Below are 19,323 nucleotides of genomic sequence, written 5' to 3'. Positions count from 1 at the left end.
CTGATTGAAACCAAGGGATCAGCTTTAAGAAATATAAAATGCTACATGAGGGATTATCTTGTTCTTAATTACCTTCTCTCCATAAATATTTTATTAACATAAACAATATGCTCTACAGAATTATGGCTTTAAATTTAAATTTTCTTTTATTACAGTGACCTGCTTTTAAATCAAAACGTTGAACCTTCTTTTCTGGAGTAAATTAATTGACCTTGTCTGAACACGAGCTTTTCAGTGCCTTTTCCCATTTCTTTTTACTCTACCTTGCTTCTCTTGGGTGCTTTTGCTTTTGCCTGAGAGGTGGACTTGAACCAAAGAAGTGTGTTGGTTTTGATGCATTTTGGAATACATGGAGGGAGTGTTTTCATTTGGACACTGTTTCACCTTTAATTTTGATGACAAGATTGATAAAAGAGAGCTGACCTCAGAATCTCCTTGTATTTACTTATTTATAAATCTGGACTCACTAGAATGTGTATTACATGTATTAGTTTTCATTCTTCCATCCAGCATCTCAGTAGTAATTTACACTTCTCCAGGCCTAAAAAAAACCCCAACAGCATTGGACATGGTAATAGTTTTAATTTTACTTAAACAGATCAGGCAGAAAAGCCACAGGAAAATCAGGTCACAGGCTCTGCTCTGTCACTATGGGAAATAAATGGGAGACTTGGCAGAAAATATGAGTCTGCATTTCTTCTGGGACAGAGCCAGTCGCTCGCAGTTGGCACTGGAGCTGAGCTCAGTCCTTGCAGCAGCTGGAGAGCAGGAAGAAGCCCCAGCCCTGGCTCAGCCCCAGCCCCGCTCCAGGGGCTTTGCCTGCAGGAGCCTCAGCTCTGCAGCAGCTCCCACGGAGGGCAGGGACCCCCAGGGCAGAGCAGAGCCCCTGGAGGAGCTACCCCATCACTGGGGTCTTTGAAGGCCACTGCACTGTCTGTGGTGCTGCCAAAGCTCCAGGAATGGGAAGGTTTGGTGTCCAAAGCACAGCACAGGGGAAAGGCCCCTGCCAGGACAGGGGAGGTTTGAGTGGCGGGGAAGAACAAAAATCTGTCAGGTTCTTGCCACTGCATTTAGAAGCAAATCTGTAGGATCAGTGACCTAATCCATAGGAGCCATGGGACCTTGCTGGCCAAGGATTCCAGTGTCCAGGTAAAACTGTGTCCAGCACAAGGTTTACATGTTGTAGGAGCTCAGCTAAAGCATTCGAGATGCTCGAGAAGGGCACATCCCTTGTGCTGGCTCCAGCATATGGACATTCCATGTCCATTAATATGGGAGTGAAAACTTCCACGTTTACAGGTAAGTCCACAGAGGCCAAGAATCTTCCTGACTCTTTGATGGTGTACCTGACCTCTTACATCAGTGCAGGAAATCTCATCCTGTGGCTTGAACTGTTCATTTGGCAGCTGCTTGATGTGTTTTCTTCCTGCAAAGGCAATTTGAAGGGAGCAAGGCCTGACTCAGAGCTATCACTTCCCTTCTCTCCTCAGTGGAAAGATGTATGAGCTCCATGCAGGCGGGCACCCAAATGATCAAGCTCCGTGGGGGATCCAAAGGGCTGGTCCGCTTCTATTACCTGGATGAGCACAGGTCCTGCATCCGCTGGAGACCTTCCCGCAAGAATGAGAAAGCCAAAAGTGAGTGTCAGCCACAGAGCCCCCCCTTCTCATCCCTCCTGGGGTCTTGCCCTCCTAACAGAACAACAAGCATGAAGGATTTGGCAGTTGGAAGTTGGTCATTGATAGGTGATCAAGAAGAGTGTTGCAGTTGAATTTAAAGGGCAGTAAATGATTTTATGATGAATGATTTCTGAAGTTTGAATTGCTGTTGTTGACTGTGCAGGCTGCAGGGGTGTAGGATGTTGTAAATGAGTGGAAGGCAACCCCTGTGTGAACTGGGGCCCTTGTGGTGAGATTTGGGGTTTCTTGTGGGATTTCTGTGCAGGGTGATCCATCCTGGCTGCCCCAGGGCACTCACACAGCCATTAACGAGCTCCACGCTTTGGTCATTCCAGTCTCCATCGACTCCATCCAGGAGGTGTGTGAGGGGAAGCAGTCAGAGATCTTCCAGCGCTACGCTGAGGGCAGCTTCGACCCCAACTGCTGCTTCAGCATCTACTACGGGGACCACATGGAATCCCTGGACCTGGTGTCCTGCAGCGCCGAGGAGGCCCGGACCTGGATCACGGGGCTGAAGTACCTGATGGCAGGGATCAGCGACGAGGACAGCCTGTCCAAACGCCAGCGGACCAGGGACCAATATCCTTCCCGTGCTGCCTGGGGGCTTTCCCAGGAGAGGAGAGCTGGGGATAGCACTGGCATTCCCTGCAGCTTTGCCACAGGTAAGCGCTGGGCTCACGGCTTCAGAGAGTTCCCGTTGTACTCCCTGTTTCCAGAGGACAGGAGTCCTTGGAGAGGACTGTTCTGGACAGGGTTTGGAGATGAATGCCTGGAGTGAACTGGAAACCATACAGGTGTGTTCCTTCATCTCTGACTCCCGGTGTAAAACCACCCATTTGGTTTGGTTTTTTACATCTCACAAAGTGAGATGTAAAATTGAGATTCACGCAGTGTGTTCTGCTGTGCTGTGCAATGGCTACAAAGCACAGCCTGTCTAGAAACTGTAACTGAACTAGCCTGAGTAGAATTAAACATTGTCTTGAACTTTCTTTCATTTCCAGTCTCATTTCCAGTGTTTCCTAATGTGAAAAATCATGTATGCCTAAAGTTCAGTAATATCCCTCAATATTCCATGCTGTTCCTTAACCCCTGTTCAATGTGGTTGAAGCAGACCTTTGATGAGGCAGATAAAAATGGTGATGGCAGTCTGAGCATCAGTGAAGTGCTCCAGCTCATGCACAAACTGAATGTGAACCTGCCCCGACAGAAAGTCAAGCAAATGTTTAAGGTAAGAAATGAAAACATTTGTGTTTGTTTTTTTTTCTGAAAGAACAAGGATTTAACATGAAACCCAGTAGGAGAGATTGCAAATACTTCAGCAGCTGGGTTCTTTCCACTCTGCTGAGAGATACTACACAGGCCATTTGGTAGATTGAAAAGAGCTCCAGAAACACGTCATAGATAAATTGTTATGCACAGAAAAAGGCCATACACCAGGTACCTCCTGGTGTTACACAACATGGACACACACAGTAGTACCAAGATTGCTTTTTTTGCTATACTTTTTGATCAGAAACTCAGTCACGTTTCCTCCTCTGATTATGTTCCCTGTAATAAATATTATCCAGTAAAGTATCCAATATCCTACAATAATAAAATACCCAGCATGAAAACTTCTGTATCTGTCATATTTTTGCACTGCTAAGAGCTGTTTGTTTGACATTTCATTCTGCTGACCTTGACCCAATTTAGTGGGCAGCTGAACAATGGAGATGTGTAGCTTTTGTCATCACAAAGTCTCTCCAGGGACCAGGAAGCCTCTATGTGAAATCCCTAATGATTTTTTTCTTTACTTGCAAAACTAGTATTCTTCCAGATATTATCAGTTTATGGCTGTGGATTTAACAGATATCCCCTCAAAACCTGGGTATAAAATGACTTTCCAGGTGGTGTGGGTCCCAGTGATCTCCTCAAGAAGGTATGGGTGGTGATTCTGGCAGGCACGTGCACGCTGTGTGCTGTGCTGCAGGGTGCACTGCCCTGCTCCATTGCATGGATAGCAGAAATCCTCCAGAGGGTTCCCTGGGGAACAGGAAAGACCCTCACCCTTGTTTCTTGGCTCCTGCACTAATGTGTGAAGGAAAAGCTGTGCAAAGCATTCGCATGGCAGCTCAGCCCGTTCCAGCAGGCCGGGCAGGGACAGCACCAACCTGCTGCTGCTCTGGGGTTTGTCCTCTGCAGGGGTTTGTCTGTGCAAAGGGGGTGCAGGCAGGTGGGTTCCTGACTGCCCTGTTGCTGTGTGTGCAGGAGGCTGACACGGATGACAACCAGGGCACGCTGGACTTCGAGGAGTTCTGTGCCTTCTACAAGATGATGTCGACGCGCCGCGACCTGTACCTGCTGCTGCTCACCTACAGCAACCACAAGGACTACCTGGACACAGACGACCTGAGGCGCTTCCTGGAGACTGAGCAGAAGGTGGGCCTGAGCCAGGGGGAGCAGTCCAGCGTGCTGCCCTTCTGCTTTGCCTTTCAAACAGGGAGAGAACTTCAGTGTTGTGCCTGTGAAAAAATAGGCAGCTAAATGTCTCTTGATTTTCACCTTGTAGGCTGGCATGACTATTTCTTCAATCTTCTTGCTCTCACTACCTTTTTTTTTTTTCCTGTAGGCTCCTTTGTTGTGCCCCTAAATATAATCTCTACAGTTTCTTTCTTTTTTCACGTGTTCTCTTAGAAAAATTCCATCAGCATCTGTCTGTTCCTGGTATTCAGCCTCCTGGAACGAAGCCGGTGTTTCTGTCTCTACCTGGGACTTAGTGCACAGTCCATGATGAAACACTGAATTGCTTTGTCACACTATCTCAGTTGTGAAGTTTTAGTTTTTCAAGAGCTGTTGAGAGAATGTATGGAAAGTTTTTTAAATACTCTGTAGTCCTAAGAAGTTGTCTCTGAGTGCTTTAACTCCAGTGCTGCAGGAACAAATGCACTGACTGGTGTTTGCCTTTTCCCATCCCTGATCTCTGCTGAAGCTGCATCCCTGTGGGTCAGAAATGCCCATCAGCTTCAAACAGTGCCTAAGAAGTGAATGCCTAAAAAAACCACCTCTCTGGCAGTTGTCCTTTTGGATAAGTGGAGTGTGTTTCCATTTCATTGGTCTATTGATCCTCCAGATGGTGAGAGGAAAATGAACACTCTCCACAGGACACAAATCAGCTCAGCTAATTACTGACATGGACAAATCCTGCCTGGGGGGCTCCTCTCCCTTGCCTTCCTCACACAACATGTTCACTCTATGCCAGAAGAGCCTTATCTTTTGAACTCAGCAAATGGATCATGTATGTTCAAACCCAGAGTTAGAGGTTCTTTAATTCCTCTTCTTCTACTTCTATTTATTAGGTTTTAAATCTCCCCCAGAAAAGGCACTGATCTGCTGGCAGATGTGCTGGTGGTTTCACTTCCCCATGTTGCCAAAACAGTCCCCAGTGTGGTCACTCCATTGCAGTCCCCTCTGGTGACAAGGGCTGTGTTTTCATGTCAGGGACAGCATCTCACAGAGAGGATTTGCTGGACCACTCAGGACAGGAATGGGAAATAATAGCATGGAGAATAGATAATAAATCAACATTAAATAGCAGGAATACGAATTAATAGTGTTAATAACTCAACATAAATGACCCTGTTTTTATAAATGACAACCTTTCCAGACAGCATTTCCAGACATATATTTCCCTTTGTACTCTTCTCTTTTTTAGTTGAGAATGCAAAGCAACCTTGAAGTTAGCAGATTCTTCCTGAGAACATTATGTCCTGAATCTCTGTTTCCCTGCTAGTAACAGATTTTTTTGTCTGCTGCATAAAGATGAATCTTTTTTTTGCTTTATTTTAAAGTAAAAAAACCTTTGATAATGCAAACTAATCCTTTAATCCTACAGGAGAAGAAATCCCATTGGTTTGTGACAAAGCTTGTTCTGTTTGGATGCTCTGTGGTGCCTAATAAGAGATCTGACCTACAAAGCAGGACTCTGTGATCAGGCAGCTGCCAATGGCACAGAACTGCTCACAAAGTGCTGCCTCTCTGATCTGCCCTGACACTGATTGACAGGAGTGAGAATCCTGCTGGGAACTGGAAATCCTGGGTCCCACTCGGGATAATCTGCCCAGTTGTTGGACTGTGTGCAGAGGGAAGGGCTGAGGGAGGCTCTGATTAATAGTTAACACTTGGGTTTTGCTGCTGTTCCAGATGACAAATGTGACTAAAGAGCATTGCCTGGAGATCATCAACAAGTTTGAGCCGTGCCTGGAGAACAAGAAGGAGGGAGCCCTGGGGATTGATGGTAAGCTGCTGGTGCAGGGAAAAGGCAGCTGCTTCAATGCTCAGGAGAATATTGCTTTTGCTTGTATAATGCATAGTCATAGATTTTGTCATGCTGTACAGTGTGCTTCCAGTCTTTTTGGTTTCTTAGTATCTGTTATTTGCTGAGGAACGTAAAGGGAAGTTGGATCTCTTTGGAAGAGTTTTGACAAGTACATAAGATGAAGCAGCAATCACTGAAGGTCCAGATGGAACTGGATGAGGCTTTATTTATGCTTTTGGAAAATACAGAGATACAGTAGAATTCAGTTGCATCATTCCTGCAGGTATTTTTGGAAATCCATTAAGTGTTACTAAGAGGAGTGATGTGCTCCAGAGTACATGTGTGAGGTGGGATGATGGATTGGAATCTGTGGGGGTCATGCCTTCCTGCCCTTTGCTGCTGAAGTCTTCACTGTGAATATATCCCTGCTGCACCATCGGGCGGGGAGCTGTTATTTTGGGGACTGACTGTAAATCCTTTCCCCTAAATAGTAAATCTTCTGCCAGATCTTATTGAATCCAAGGAAAGAGTACATTCCTCAGGCATTAGCTTCTGTGCAAAAGTTCTGGGACCTCTGGAAAGCTAGTCCTGCCCATTTCTGTGGGTGTGTTGTCATCCTGGAAAGTGGCAAAACAGAGGTTGTTTGGTTTCCTGCATGAAGAAGTGGGTAGTTTCTGGTATAGAGTGTAAAGTGGGTTTTTTTTCAAGAAATGATGGTTGCTTAGGATGGATTCAGGTCTGTTCTACTTCCAGACTGAACTTTCAATTTATTTTAAAGCTTATTTTAATGCCAGTGAGGGATCAGTTTACATATTCATATTTTTATTTTCTGGTCTTTACAGTCAGTTGCAGTCACATAAATAATGAATAATCAGGTTCATTATCTTGCCTTCCTCATAACTAGAAAAGTAAGACTGGGCTTTTTAAACCATTGCAGGTTTTCATTTAAAAAAAAAATTAAAAAATCTATCCAGTTGCTTTGCCTAAGAATGGGTGATAAAACAGTTGAGAGTTTATGTGTTAGGATAAGAGAGAATCCAACATGGAGGCATTCTGCTGGTGTCTGCTACAGATCTCCTGATCAACAGGGAGCAGATGAGCTTGTTTGGAGGCAAATGGAAAAAGCTTCAGCACTTCAACCACTCCAGCATCTTGCTGGAAGCACAGCAGAACAGAACAGGTCTAATCTAGAGGAGATTTCTGGGCTGTATTGATGATAACATCCAAACAGAGGTGATGAGGAGCTGACAGGACACATTGCTGGGGTGGTGCTGGCAGAGGAGAAAGAACTGCTTCAAAACATGGAACTGTGTGTGCATGTCCATCCTGTGTGTGCATGTCCATCCTGTGTGTGCATGTCCATCCTGTGTGTGTGCATGTCCATCCTGTGTGTGCATGTCCATCCTGTGTGTGTGCATGTCCATCCTGTGTGTGCATGTCCATCCTGTGTGTGTGCATGTCCATCCTGTGTGTGTGCATGTCCATCATGTGTGTGCATGTCCATCCTGTGTGTGCATGTCCATCATGTGTGTGTGCATGTCCATCCTGTGTGTGCATGTCCATCCTGTGTGTGTGCATGTCCATCATGTGTGTGTGCATGTCCATCTTGTGTGTGCATGTCCATCCTGTGTGTGCATGTGCATCCTGTGTGTGCATGTGCATCATCTGTGTGTGCATGTCCATCATGTGTGTGCATGTGCATCACGTGTGTGCATGTACATCATGTGTGTGCATGTGCATCCTGTGTGTGCATGTGCATCCTGTGTGTGCATGTGCATCATCTGTGTGTGTATGTGCATCCTGTGTGTGCATGTCCATCCTGTGTATAGTTGAGACTTTAGATCCCTCCTCCAGCAAACAAATCAAGTGCTGCCTGGGAGGCTGAGATACACCAGCCATGGAAGCTGGAGCTGCAGGTTTATTCCTCCCATGGGTACAGCCCAGGCAGGAGCATCCTGCCCACACCTGGCAGTACTTCAGTAGTAGTAAAATAATGGTGCAGTGTTCTTTGTCCTTTCATGTTCATTCATGGGTCTGTACTGCCTTGTGTCCTCAGCTGTGCTGGACTTTGCTGTGAAGCACCTTGGACTGGCCTGTGACAATTGGCTGGTTCACAGTCTTGCAAAAGCCCCCTGACCTTTGTCTGCTGATCCAAACCCCCCTGTGCCAGTGCCCCTTCCCCGAGGTGTGAGCTGGAGACCCACAGCACACACTGGATCTTCAGTCACTCCTCTATCTTCCTCCTAGGACTGACAGATGCAGTTGGTGTGAGCTCACCATAACAGCCATGATCTCATGTGTTGACAAGTGCTTAGAGCAAACCACAGTGGGTTTTCAGCAGCTGCCCTGCCTGGGCTGGGTGGGATTGACTGAGGAGCAGCCTCTGGGTTTGCAGGGAGAGGAGCTGATGCCCTTCCCCTCGTGGCTGTTTGCTGGCACACACTGTGCTCTCTCCCCTTGCCATGGCAGCTGCTCTCCCTTGGTTGCTCCTCTGTTTTCTCCCTGGCTGTGTCACTGCTTTGCTCGTTGATTGTGGGGCCTCAAGAGCCTGGAATATTTGTCTGAGCCGAATTCCCTGCGCTGTGTCCCTGTGCCTTGTTCAAAGAACTTTGGCTGCTATTTGTGTTTATCAACTCTTTTCCTTTAATAAAACTTTCATCAGCACAAAATGTATAGCCTAGAAGAACCATCATAAAGGTGACATTTTATCTTGTCGCAGTCAAAGGAAGTGCACTGAGCCCTTCAGAACTTTGGCAGGATTTTACACGGGCACTGTTTTATTTATGGAATGAGTGAAATGTCAGGAGCATTAGCAGTCTGGAAGCAGAGACCTGTCGAATAAAGGCTGGCAGCAAAGCCACGGTGGGAATGGGAATTTGAATCTTTCCTTGGTGGTGAATGGAAAATATCTGGGGGCTGCTTGAAGTGGCAGTGACAGTGTTTAATGTTAGCCTGAACTGTGGCAGTGTCTGTGTGTGTGTGCACAAATGTGCACTGGGGGTCTGAGAGCAGCAGTTTCACACGGAGATAAAATCAGGACTTGCTAAAACTTTGCTTCTCACCAGCAGTTGTGATTGCAGTACACAAATGGTCCAGGTGCTGGTGTCTGCAGGGTTTGCAAGCATCCCACTGCTTTGGAAAAACATTCCTCTGGTCCATCACCGAAAGCCCTGCAGTTAATTGATATTTTGGTGTCAAGCCTGGAGTGAACTTTGGTGTCTAAAGTGACATTAATGCAGTTCTGCAGATCTCCCCCTCCACATACATGTTTGTGCATGAGGTGTCGTGTCCAAATTCCAGGGTGTAGCTCGTACAAGCCAATATGTGTTGACATTCTTCTGGTATTTTCAGGAGAGACGAAAGGAAAGTACCTCCCTTGTCTCAGACTGTGTTGGGCCACCAGAACTGTCTCCAGGCAGTACAATACCACAGACCTTACAGCACTTCACTGAGGAGCAATACCAGGATATGACTGCAGATCTCTGGGGGCTTTTATGTGCCATGTGATTTGACAGCCCAGCAGAATCTTTTGACACAAATTGTAAGCCTAAAGAGGAAAGGCAGAGCAGGGAAAGCGTGCAAAGCAACTGGAGATTTCTTGAAAAGCAGCAACCACACTTGGTCATGGTGACAGCTGGGGTGTAGTGATGCTGTTTCTTTATCTTACACGTTCATGAATGTGTTGGTGAACACAGGGATGCATTTTTAGGCTGGTTTCAGGATGGTTACAGCCACAAAAAGGACAAAGCTGTGTCGTTGACAGTGCTGTTTGCTCGCAGGTTTCACCAATTACATGCGGAGCCCGTCAGGGGACATCTTCAACCCCGAGCACTACCACGTGAACCAGGACATGAGCTACCCTCTGAGTCACTACTTCATTACCTCCTCACACAACACCTACCTCATGGGAGACCAGCTGATGTCCCAGTCCCGGGTGGACATGTATGCCTGGGTGCTGCAGGCCGGCTGTCGCTGCGTGGAAGGTAAAGGGTGAAAGGGAACACTGTAGGATCTGCTGGTTTGTTCCTCTGCAAAGGAAGAGCCCTGGTTTCTGCAGGAGACACGGTGAAATTGGGTAGAGGGAAAAGCCAGGGAAATGGTGTCTTCCCTTCATAAAGAACAATAAAACTGTGCTGTGATATATTGGACAAATTTTCTTGAGCCTGGAAATAAGGCAGAGGTCTGGGGAGTGTGTCCTGTCACAATACTCCTCAGCACTGCTTAAGTGGAGTTTTTTTGCTTGGAGCTTTCTCAAACATCTGGTCACAGGAGACAGTCAAGGCCAGGGAGTTCCTACTGAGGAGGGATGTTCAGCACAGTGGGGAGGGAGGTTCAGCTGGGGTGGGAGGGAGCCTGGCCCCTGCTGTGGCTGGTTGCTGCAGGGAATTGCAGGGTCTCAGTGTTCCACAGCTGGGGGCCCCAGTGTGCCCTGTCTGATGGGGGCTCTTGTTTCTGTCCCACAGTTGACTGCTGGGATGGGCCGGACGGGGAGCCGATTGTCCACCATGGATACACTCTGACTTCCAAAATCCTCTTCAGAGATGTGATTGAAACTATCAACAAATATGCCTTTATCAAGAACGAGTATGTATCCAGTGTGCCAACCTCTGAGTGCCAGGGCTGTGAACGGGGTGTTCCCTGGCATCCTTGTACAGGCAGTGAGTGCAGATCCAACCTGCACAATTCCTGGCAGAATTCTGGGTTGTTTTCTGAGGGGAAAGCCCTCAGAAAGCAGGAACAAGGCAAGGCTGAGTAGGGCATTCTGCACAGAGGGGTGGAGCTGGCTTTGCTGCTGCTGTAGAAGGTAAATTAATTTATCTCTGTAAAAAAGTTTCCAGCAGCTTCCCCAAAGCAACCCATCTGCCTTTATGAATAGAGCTAAACTTACACTTTACTTTCAGACCAGGTGAACTTATTCCGAGCCTGAAATTTTGCAGTTTACCTGAAGACAGGGTAAAGAAATCAAAGGAGAGCTGCCAGCAGAATGTATGGCAATGCTTCTGAAATTGTTCCCTTCTTGAAACCTTTGCAGAAAGGTTACCTGGGACCACGTCATCAACTGGGACAGTTGTGTCCTGCAGACACTGGCTGGCTGAAAGCCTTATTTTTCCTGATGAGGAGCTAACGAGGGCCAGATGTCAGGATAGACATAATTGGTTTTTAGTTAATGAATCCCTGATAATTCATCCCTACAAAACTGCATTGTGCACCAGCTTTTGTGTTTATCCTAAAGACTGCATCATCTCTAAACAGAAATCCATCTTCAGAGTGGTTTTACGTGGCACCAGCCACACTGGAGTAGATGTTTCACAAATCTTACTTTGATCTTCCCTTTCAAACAACCAGGCATTGTTGTTCCTTGGCCTCAGCCTGGAGAATCAACAATAAACGACAGCAGTAAAACTGAGTCTAGAAATAATACTCACTGTCTTTGTAGCAGAGGCTTTGTCTGCAGGCTTGCTTGTGTAATACTGCTCTGTTGCTGATTAGAAAAGTATTCATGAAAGAACTGACACAACAGGTTCATCACTTGGTTGTTGGAAGTGGGAAGGTGAAGACAAAGCCCCTTTGGGGATCTTTTCAGTTCTTGTAGCTTTTATTTACTTTTCTGTGTGCAAGTACAAAAGGGCTGAAGCACCAGTTGGAGAGGAGAGCTGATGGCACTGGCTGTTTGGGTTTTCCTTGTGAATGGCTTGCTGGAGTGTCTGGTACAAAGTGGAGGTCAGGACTGAGTAGTGCAGGAAGATGACAAATGTGTTCTGGTAAAAAAAATGCATCAAATCAGGTTGCAGAAGTTTAATTCTCCTGTGCCTGTCAGAAAATCAGCCATTCAGTTTGGAGGGAGCAGTGGGGTATCAGTGCCATTCCCACAGGGATTTATCTCCCCTGTGGGTGTCACTGGTGGTGCTGTCACAGCGATGCTCAGGCAGCAGTAACCCTTCTCCTCTCCATGCTGTGAGAGCTGAGTTTGCAGCTGGGGTGGCTCTGTCTGTGCCAGGTACCCCGTTATCCTGTCCATTGAGAACCACTGCAGCATCCTGCAGCAGAAGAAGATGGCTCAGTACCTTGTGGAAATCCTGGGAGACAAACTGGACCTGTCCTCTGTGCACAGCAACGACTCCACAAAGCTCCCTTCGCCAGCAAGTCTTAAAGGAAAGATCCTGGTCAAGGTGAGCACCTGCTGCACTTGTGCTGCCCCTCCTTCTGTTTGTAGGGATGGGGATTCCTGCCTGGCTGTCCCTTACACCCCAACTGCAACCCTGTCACAAAAAGCAGTCCTTGAGAACTGGTACTTAAGGTTCTGAACAAATGTCTTCTCCAACAGTAAGAGCCTGGTTGCGTGCTTTGAATAATTTCTATTAATTTTTTTGAAAGGTGTGATAGCAAGAGCTGCATGAAAACCTGCCTGTGTGATGGTTTTACTTTGCAGGGCAAGAAACTTCCAGCCAACATCAGTGATGATGCAGAGGAAGGAGAAGTTTCTGATGAGGACAGTGCTGATGAGATTGATGATGACTGTAAACTAATGAATGGAGATGTAAGTTAAGCTGAATGTAAATGGGCATCAAGGTTTCCCATCCCAGTGAGAAGAAACCTTGCCTGAGTTCTCTGGAATGTGGATGTGGTCTAATCTTTGGGGTTCATCACAAGTGTTTTGGGTTCTAAACCTTCATGGGGGGACAGATTGGACAAAAGCAGCAGTTCATGTGGTTATGTTCCAGGTTTGGAATTTTAAATAGTCATATCTCATGATTCTTCATTGCATCATGGTGTTCTATCCCTCAAATGCAAAAAAGAAACAAAGATATTCTGCTTACAACTGTGGTCATTGTTACAGAGCATCCCTTTGCTTAATGCTGGGCTTAGCTGATTTTTACTGTAAAGAGGTGTTAAGAAGGGAGAATACTTTAATCTCTGCTTGCTTCAATCTGAAAATCCCTTGTTTCTTCATCCTTTTCAAAAGAGTTTTTTTGTTTGTTTGTTTTCTCCCTTTAATCTTCTGGCAAGTGCCATTGCACCTCACAGAAACAACATAAATACACAGCAAAACCATTTAATAGCATAAACCAGATTGCCTTGGAGAGAGATTGCATTCTCAGTCCTCTCTCCCTCAGGCTGTTTCCTCATTTTGTATTATGGATTTGATCCTTTTCATCTAAAACTAAAAGAGAAACTTCTTCTTCACAACTTCTTTGGGAAGAAGACTGCCAAAGGAGAGAAATAATGGCTTTTTTTTTTCAAGTTATTACATTTTGGCATATCACTTTTCAGTAATTCACAGCACTGTCTCTGTTGCTGCAAGGTTTACTGATGCTTCAAATCTGAGATTTGCTACACCTGGTTTGCTTTCCAAACCAGATTTTGAAGAGCTCAGGAAATCAGAGCTTGTTTCATGGCAAATGTAACTGGGAATTCTTAAGGCCCACTGAGGAAACACAATCTGTTACCCCTCAAAAGCACTGGGATTGGGAGCAGAAAAGAAAACTCTGGATTTCTGTTTTTGTTTCCCCCACTTCCTCACATGGGCCATGATGTAACTACGAATTTTCCATGAAAAAAGGGCTGATGGAACAGAGCAGAGATTTGACTCAATAGGTGCTGCCCTGTGTCAGTCCAGTGCAGTCTGGGGATCACCTCAGTAATAACTATTTCTGGGTTAGCACATGCCTGGCTTGGAAGAGACATTACATCTGAATAGCTCTGCTGAGGGTCAGTCTTGCTTTAATTAGAACTGGTTTAATTACTTTTTTTAAATGATTTTTTCATCACTACCTGGTTTAATGATTCTGTCCTGTCTGTAGGCATCTGCTAATAGGAAGAGAGTGGAGAACATAGCAAAGAAAAAGCTTGACTCACTAATAAAAGAATCCAAAATCCGTGACTGTGAAGATCCAAACAATTTTACGGTTTCCACTCTGCCATCATCAGGAAAGGCTGGGCTGAAATCTGATAGTAAGAAGGTGAGCATGTTTTATTGTACTTGTGTTTATTAGTTTACTGAATCCATATATTATTGACTTCAGCTTCGTAGCTGAATTCCTGCAGTTGATAATGATGCCAGGTGAACATCACTGTCAGATACACAAACTTTTTTTTCTTGCTCACACAGCAACTGGAGCATGAAATGTACACGTGAAAGGACTTCTCAGCAGAAGGACTTTGATTTTCCATTATAAAAACTGCATATGAAAGTTGAGCTTTATTTTTTCCCTTGGCTGTCTATGTTCCCTGCATTTACATTTGTATTTTAATTTTATATTAATGCTAATTTGTAAAAATGCACTCAGCCCACAGACTACACTTCATGAATTTGAGGCATTTTCATTTTAGGCTTTATAATAAGCCACAAAAAACTTAAGAAGATTGTTCCATGCAAACGAGAAGCAGTGGAGATCTGCCAGTAATAAGCAGGTGTAATAACCAGGGATTAGAACTAAAATAAGGATGAGAACTAAAAATCAGCTTCCCAAAACATTCTATGGCTCGAGTTTTGTATGTAGTTTAAACATAATGATTTACAAGGTGTCTCAGACAGTTATTTTTGTAAGAGCCACTGCAGGGCCAGGACCTGGAGAGTCCTTTAGCCCAGCGCTGTGTGTTAACAGCCCATCACCTCTCTGCTGGTGTTCAGCTGCTCTGCCTGCAGCACTCACTCTGATCTGCTGTGTTCTTCTGCCTTTGCTGCTGCAGAGCAAACTGGAGGATGATGTGGAGCCTGGGGAGGATTTCAGCACCCACAAGAGGCACAGCCGCTCCCTGATGGGCAGCTTTTCCAAGCGCAAGGTGAGCCCTGCCCCAAAGCCTGAGCTCTGCAGGGTGAGCCCTGCCCCAAACCCTGAGCTCTGCAAGGTGAGCCCTGCCCCAAAGCCTGAGCTCTGCAGGGTGAGCCCTGCCCCAAAGCCTGAGCTCTGCAGGGTGAGCCCTGCCCCAAACCCTGAGCTCTGCAGGGTGAGCCCTGCCCCAAACCCTGAGCTCTGCAAGGTGAGCCCTGCCCCAAACCCTGAGCTCTACAGGGTGAGCCCTGCCCCAAACCCTGAGCTCTGCAGGGTGAGCCCTGCCCCAAACCCTGAGCTCTGCAGGGTGAGCCCTGCCCCAAAGCCTGAGCTCTGCAGGGTGAGCCCTGCCCCAAACCCTGAGCTCTGCAGGGTGAGCCCTGCCCCAAACCCTGATTTCTCTGAGGGTTTTTTTCTTTGCACACAATGGAGAGGAATGTCACTGCTGCACTGCCTGCAGCACCTGGCTCTCAGGCTGCTCTCTGAGCACACAGGCTGGGGAACTGCTTAGCATGGTGCATAACACACAGTTCCAATTTCCATGAGGGTCTGAAAGCATCCAACTGAAAAAAACCAGAAAAATTCATTTGGACCTAACTGAAAAAAACCCAGAAAAATTCATTTGCATCTTTTATCTGAGGATTTGTGCTTTCTTCATAACAAATCTCAGACCCTGGGCTGAGTTGTCCCCATGTGCTGCAGTACCGAGTGTTACAAAAGCTGTCATTTCTCATTTTCTGTAAGTAACACACTCATTGGCATAACAAAGCAGAAATGTATCCAGCTGCTCAAACCTTGATCACACAGTTATGATATTACAGTTTTATTTCCCTCTGGCACAGAAAAAAGGAAGCAAATTGAAAAAAGCATCAAGTCTGGAAGAGGGTGAAGACGATTCGGATTCTCAAGGGAATTTAGCCAGGAGCTCTGTACATTACAGCAGGTTTGTTAACAAGTGATTGGACAGTTTTGTTTCTAAAAAAGATAACTTACATAATTGCACCACTAAATAGGTTTGCTTCAGGTCAAGGTGCCAATTTGTTGGAGGCTGCAGGCATCTGGTGTATGGGTAGAGAAGAATCTGGTGTATGGGTAGACACAACATCATCAGAAGGATCTCTTGGTGCAGTTCAGACTAATTAGCAAAGCACAGTGGGCCTTTTATGCATTTTGAGCTCTTAGTAGCTCATATATTTCTTTGCCCTGATTTATTTTAAAAATACAGAAGATGACATTTATCCCTTAATTAGTGGGAAATTAATTAGTCTTATCTTCCTAGGATAAACCGACAGAAGAAAACAATGAAGCTGTCCAGGGCCCTGTCTGACCTGGTGAAGTACACAAAGTCTGTTGGCATCCATGATGTTGAAAGTGAAAGTAGGTTGAACTAAAAGTCTACTGAAAATAATTGCTACACAAAGAAATTGAAATGTTTTTACACATCTGCTTATTAAAAGAAGACTCCTTAATGAAGAGTCAGGTCATTCAGCTTCATTTTCCCAACCATAACTGCTCCAATAAGCACAGCATTTTGCTGTGATACCAGGAAATACAGTTCCCTCTGAGTGACATGTACTCAAATGATGCCTGATGGTTAAAAGGAACAAGAGCCGTGTAGTTTTGCAAGCTTTATCTGGATGATAAATAAATAAACAAGGAGATTAGCTCTAATCCCTTCCTCTCTCCCCTGCAGTCTCTTCCAGCTGGCAGGTCTCATCTTTCAGTGAGACCAAGGCCCACCAGATCCTGCAGCAGAAGCCAGCACAGTACCTGCGCTTCAACCAGCACCAGCTGTCCCGCATCTACCCATCCTCGTACCGCGTGGACTCCAGCAACTACAACCCCCAGCCCTTCTGGAACGCGGGCTGCCAGCTGGGTGAGCAGGGCACAGCTAGGGTGGTCTGCCAGCTGGGTGAGCAGGGTACAGCTAGGGGGGTCTGCCAGCTGGGTGAGCAGGGCATGGCTGGGAGGGTTCTGCTTGGGGGCTGTTCCAACAGGAGCTCCAGAGCCACCTCTCAGAACACTCAGAGTGCTCTGCTCATCCCACTTCACTGGCTGCTGGGTCCGCCCTGGTGCTGTCTCTGTTGTCCCCTGGATTCCCTCAAACACGTCCTACATCCCACCAGTTGTGTGATAAATGGAAACAAGTGAACTTCTCAAGTGCAGGAGGACTCAGAGCTGAGCTCTTTTGGAGAGCTCCTCCCCCTGAAGATGTGCTATACATCACAGAAGAGAATTGTTTTTCCGTAAGACACTTGAGTTTTTGCATCTGAGAAGTCAAATCTAAATCTGAATTTATTTTTTTTTAACAGTTGCACTGAACTACCAGTCAGAGGGGAGAATGCTGCAACTGAACCGGGCCAAATTTAGTGCCAATGGGAACTGTGGCTACGTCCTCAAACCAAACTGCATGTGTCAAGGTAAGGCAAACGAGCCAAAGCAGTGGCTCACTCACTGCAGGAGAAGATTGGGTGTGGGCCCTTGTTAGAATTTGTTTATAAATGCCTTTCTGATGCTAGAAGCAAACGAGCCAGAAGGTATCTGTAACAGAAGTCATGTTGCACTTCTTTCTCTTTATGTGACTTCCCATTCTTACAGGTGTCTTTAATCCAAATTCTGAAGACCCACTGCCTGGTCAGTTGAAGAAACAGTTGGTTCTAAGAATTATCAGTGGTCAACAACTCCCCAAACCACGTGATTCCATGCTGGGAGACAGAGGAGAGGTACTGGACAGTCAGTTCTTGTGTTGCATAAGGTTTATTTCCATATTGCCTGGGCTAAGGGTGAGGATTTCACCTTCTGCACTTATCTGTCAGGAGTCACAGAACATGGGTAAATTGGGTCACTGCCATCCTTAGAAGTGAAGTTTTCTTCACTTCTAAGCACCACAGCAGTGGTTTGATGTTTTTCCTACAATTGTCAACACAGTGTGTCCAGGAGAAACAAAAACCAGAGAGAATCTTATCAACATAATAAACAATTAGAGCTGGATCAGGACCAGTAATTACTGAGACATTAAAGTACAGTGCCCACACTGTAAAAGCCATGTGTTTGAGTTTCATCTTTGTCACTCATTTTTTTCAATATTTGTTACATTTTGCTTTTCAGATCATAGATCCATTTGTTGAAGTAGAAGTTATAGGCTTGCCTGTGGATTGTTTCAAAGAACAAACCAGAGTAGTTGATGACAATGGTAAGATTATCTGGGGTTTCATTTTTTTAATGGCTGAAACATCCTCTTTCAGGCAAGTTTTGTCCATAAGGATTGTAGTAGATGGGATTTGGTGCCTATTTCAACAAAGCACTGACAATTTGATTTAAGTATTTTTTATGTTGATTAGACTTGGATCTTGAATTGTTTGACTAAGTTGGTAAAATGTGCTGAAGGTCTTGGTGTAAACCAAGTCATTTGTCTTCTCACTGGGTATGAAAGAAGGGGGTTTTGAGCTTGCTGTGCTCAAAAGTAAGTCAGGTTTTCCAAACCCCTGCTGAAAGCAGGGCCAAATTTCAATAAGATCCAACTCTGTTCCTTGCAAATTCTCGTGCTGTTGTTGTGTCTCCTGCTGGGTCCAGGGGCAGTGCTGGGTTCTGCCAGAACAAGATCAATCTTTTGGGAGAACTAGAATGGCACTGCCCTTTGGGCATTCCTTAGGTAGGCAGCCTTCTTTCTTGCTCTTGTGACTGAAATCCCTGAAAGCTGACCCTTCACTCCAAGGTTTTAACCCCATGTGGGAGGAGACACTGGTGTTCACAGTGCACATGCCAGAGATCGCCCTGATCCGGTTCCTGGTGTGGGACCACGACCCCATCGGGCGGGATTTCATCGGGCAGAGGACAATAGCATTCAGCAGTATGATGCCAGGTAAGAGAGGGGGGCAAATCCCAAATTAAAGGGCTGGGACTTCTGTCCTGGGGTAACTGAAGGTGCAAATGCTGGTGCAAATTGTGTGTGTCTGCTGCAGAAGTTTCTAGTTAGAGCAAGAGAGTGGAGTTTGGACCCTGAGTTCTCTGCCTTGGTCCACCACTGACTTACATGGGGATGAAGACTGAATCAATTAACTCCAGACTTTTGGGACTAGATTTTCAGAAATTTTCTTAAGCAGGGTGGCTAAACACTGTGGGCTCAGCAGGCTACCATAGAGCATCTTTATTGCAGTTACCTAATACTGCTTTTTCCTCCATTTCTTTACAGCAGTTTTTGAAAACCACCAGAGTTTTCATTGCTCTTATGACTATTAGTAGCAATTTAATACAGAACATATAGTTACCCATTCTAATGATGGGATCCAGGTTATTAAATGCCATTTTCTAACAGTTTCCCATTTCTGTTTTCAGTTCAGTCTTCGTTCATGTTAAAGCTTCTGTGTCTATTTTTCTTTCCTTTCAAAGTAAAGAAAAAAGTTTAAGATTTAAAGCAAACATCCAGTCTCAATAAACTGACCTTGGAAAAAATGTTTGCACTCTTAAAAGTGGACTGTAAGTCCCCAGGAGAGAATGTGGTGAAGTTTAAATCATGGGTTGACAGCAGCAATAACAGAGCCTGGATAAAAGAGGACATGGGTTTTTTTTTATAAAG

The 19,323-nt window shown here is 45.6% G+C and overlaps 1 protein-coding gene across 1 annotated transcript in view; it reads left to right on the top strand.

Moving 5' to 3' along the window:
- The window catches only part of PLCH2 (phospholipase C eta 2), a 73,436-nt gene that overhangs the window by 41,186 nt on the left and 12,927 nt on the right, over positions 1 to 19,323 (top strand). The window contains exons 6-23 of the mRNA XM_051786580.1: positions 1,491 to 1,637; positions 2,015 to 2,258; positions 2,778 to 2,907; positions 3,927 to 4,097; positions 5,859 to 5,952; positions 9,753 to 9,956; positions 10,437 to 10,557; positions 11,972 to 12,143; positions 12,404 to 12,511; positions 13,776 to 13,934; positions 14,665 to 14,757; positions 15,590 to 15,690; positions 16,027 to 16,124; positions 16,441 to 16,623; positions 17,060 to 17,167; positions 17,346 to 17,470; positions 17,856 to 17,940; positions 18,463 to 18,609. Coding sequence (XP_051642540.1) covers positions 1,491 to 1,637; positions 2,015 to 2,258; positions 2,778 to 2,907; positions 3,927 to 4,097; positions 5,859 to 5,952; positions 9,753 to 9,956; positions 10,437 to 10,557; positions 11,972 to 12,143; positions 12,404 to 12,511; positions 13,776 to 13,934; positions 14,665 to 14,757; positions 15,590 to 15,690; positions 16,027 to 16,124; positions 16,441 to 16,623; positions 17,060 to 17,167; positions 17,346 to 17,470; positions 17,856 to 17,940; positions 18,463 to 18,609 — 2,490 coding nt within the window. The remainder of the gene's footprint in view (positions 1 to 1,490; positions 1,638 to 2,014; positions 2,259 to 2,777; positions 2,908 to 3,926; positions 4,098 to 5,858; positions 5,953 to 9,752; positions 9,957 to 10,436; positions 10,558 to 11,971; positions 12,144 to 12,403; positions 12,512 to 13,775; positions 13,935 to 14,664; positions 14,758 to 15,589; positions 15,691 to 16,026; positions 16,125 to 16,440; positions 16,624 to 17,059; positions 17,168 to 17,345; positions 17,471 to 17,855; positions 17,941 to 18,462; positions 18,610 to 19,323) is intronic.

Source organism: Manacus candei, unplaced genomic scaffold (genome assembly GCF_025592945.1).
Source record: "Manacus candei isolate 608988 ecotype Guabito, Panama unplaced genomic scaffold, ASM2559294v1 h1tg000022l, whole genome shotgun sequence".
Classification (NCBI taxonomy): Eukaryota; Metazoa; Chordata; class Aves; order Passeriformes; family Pipridae; genus Manacus; species Manacus candei.
This window is presented reverse-complemented; position numbering and strand designations above follow the sequence as displayed.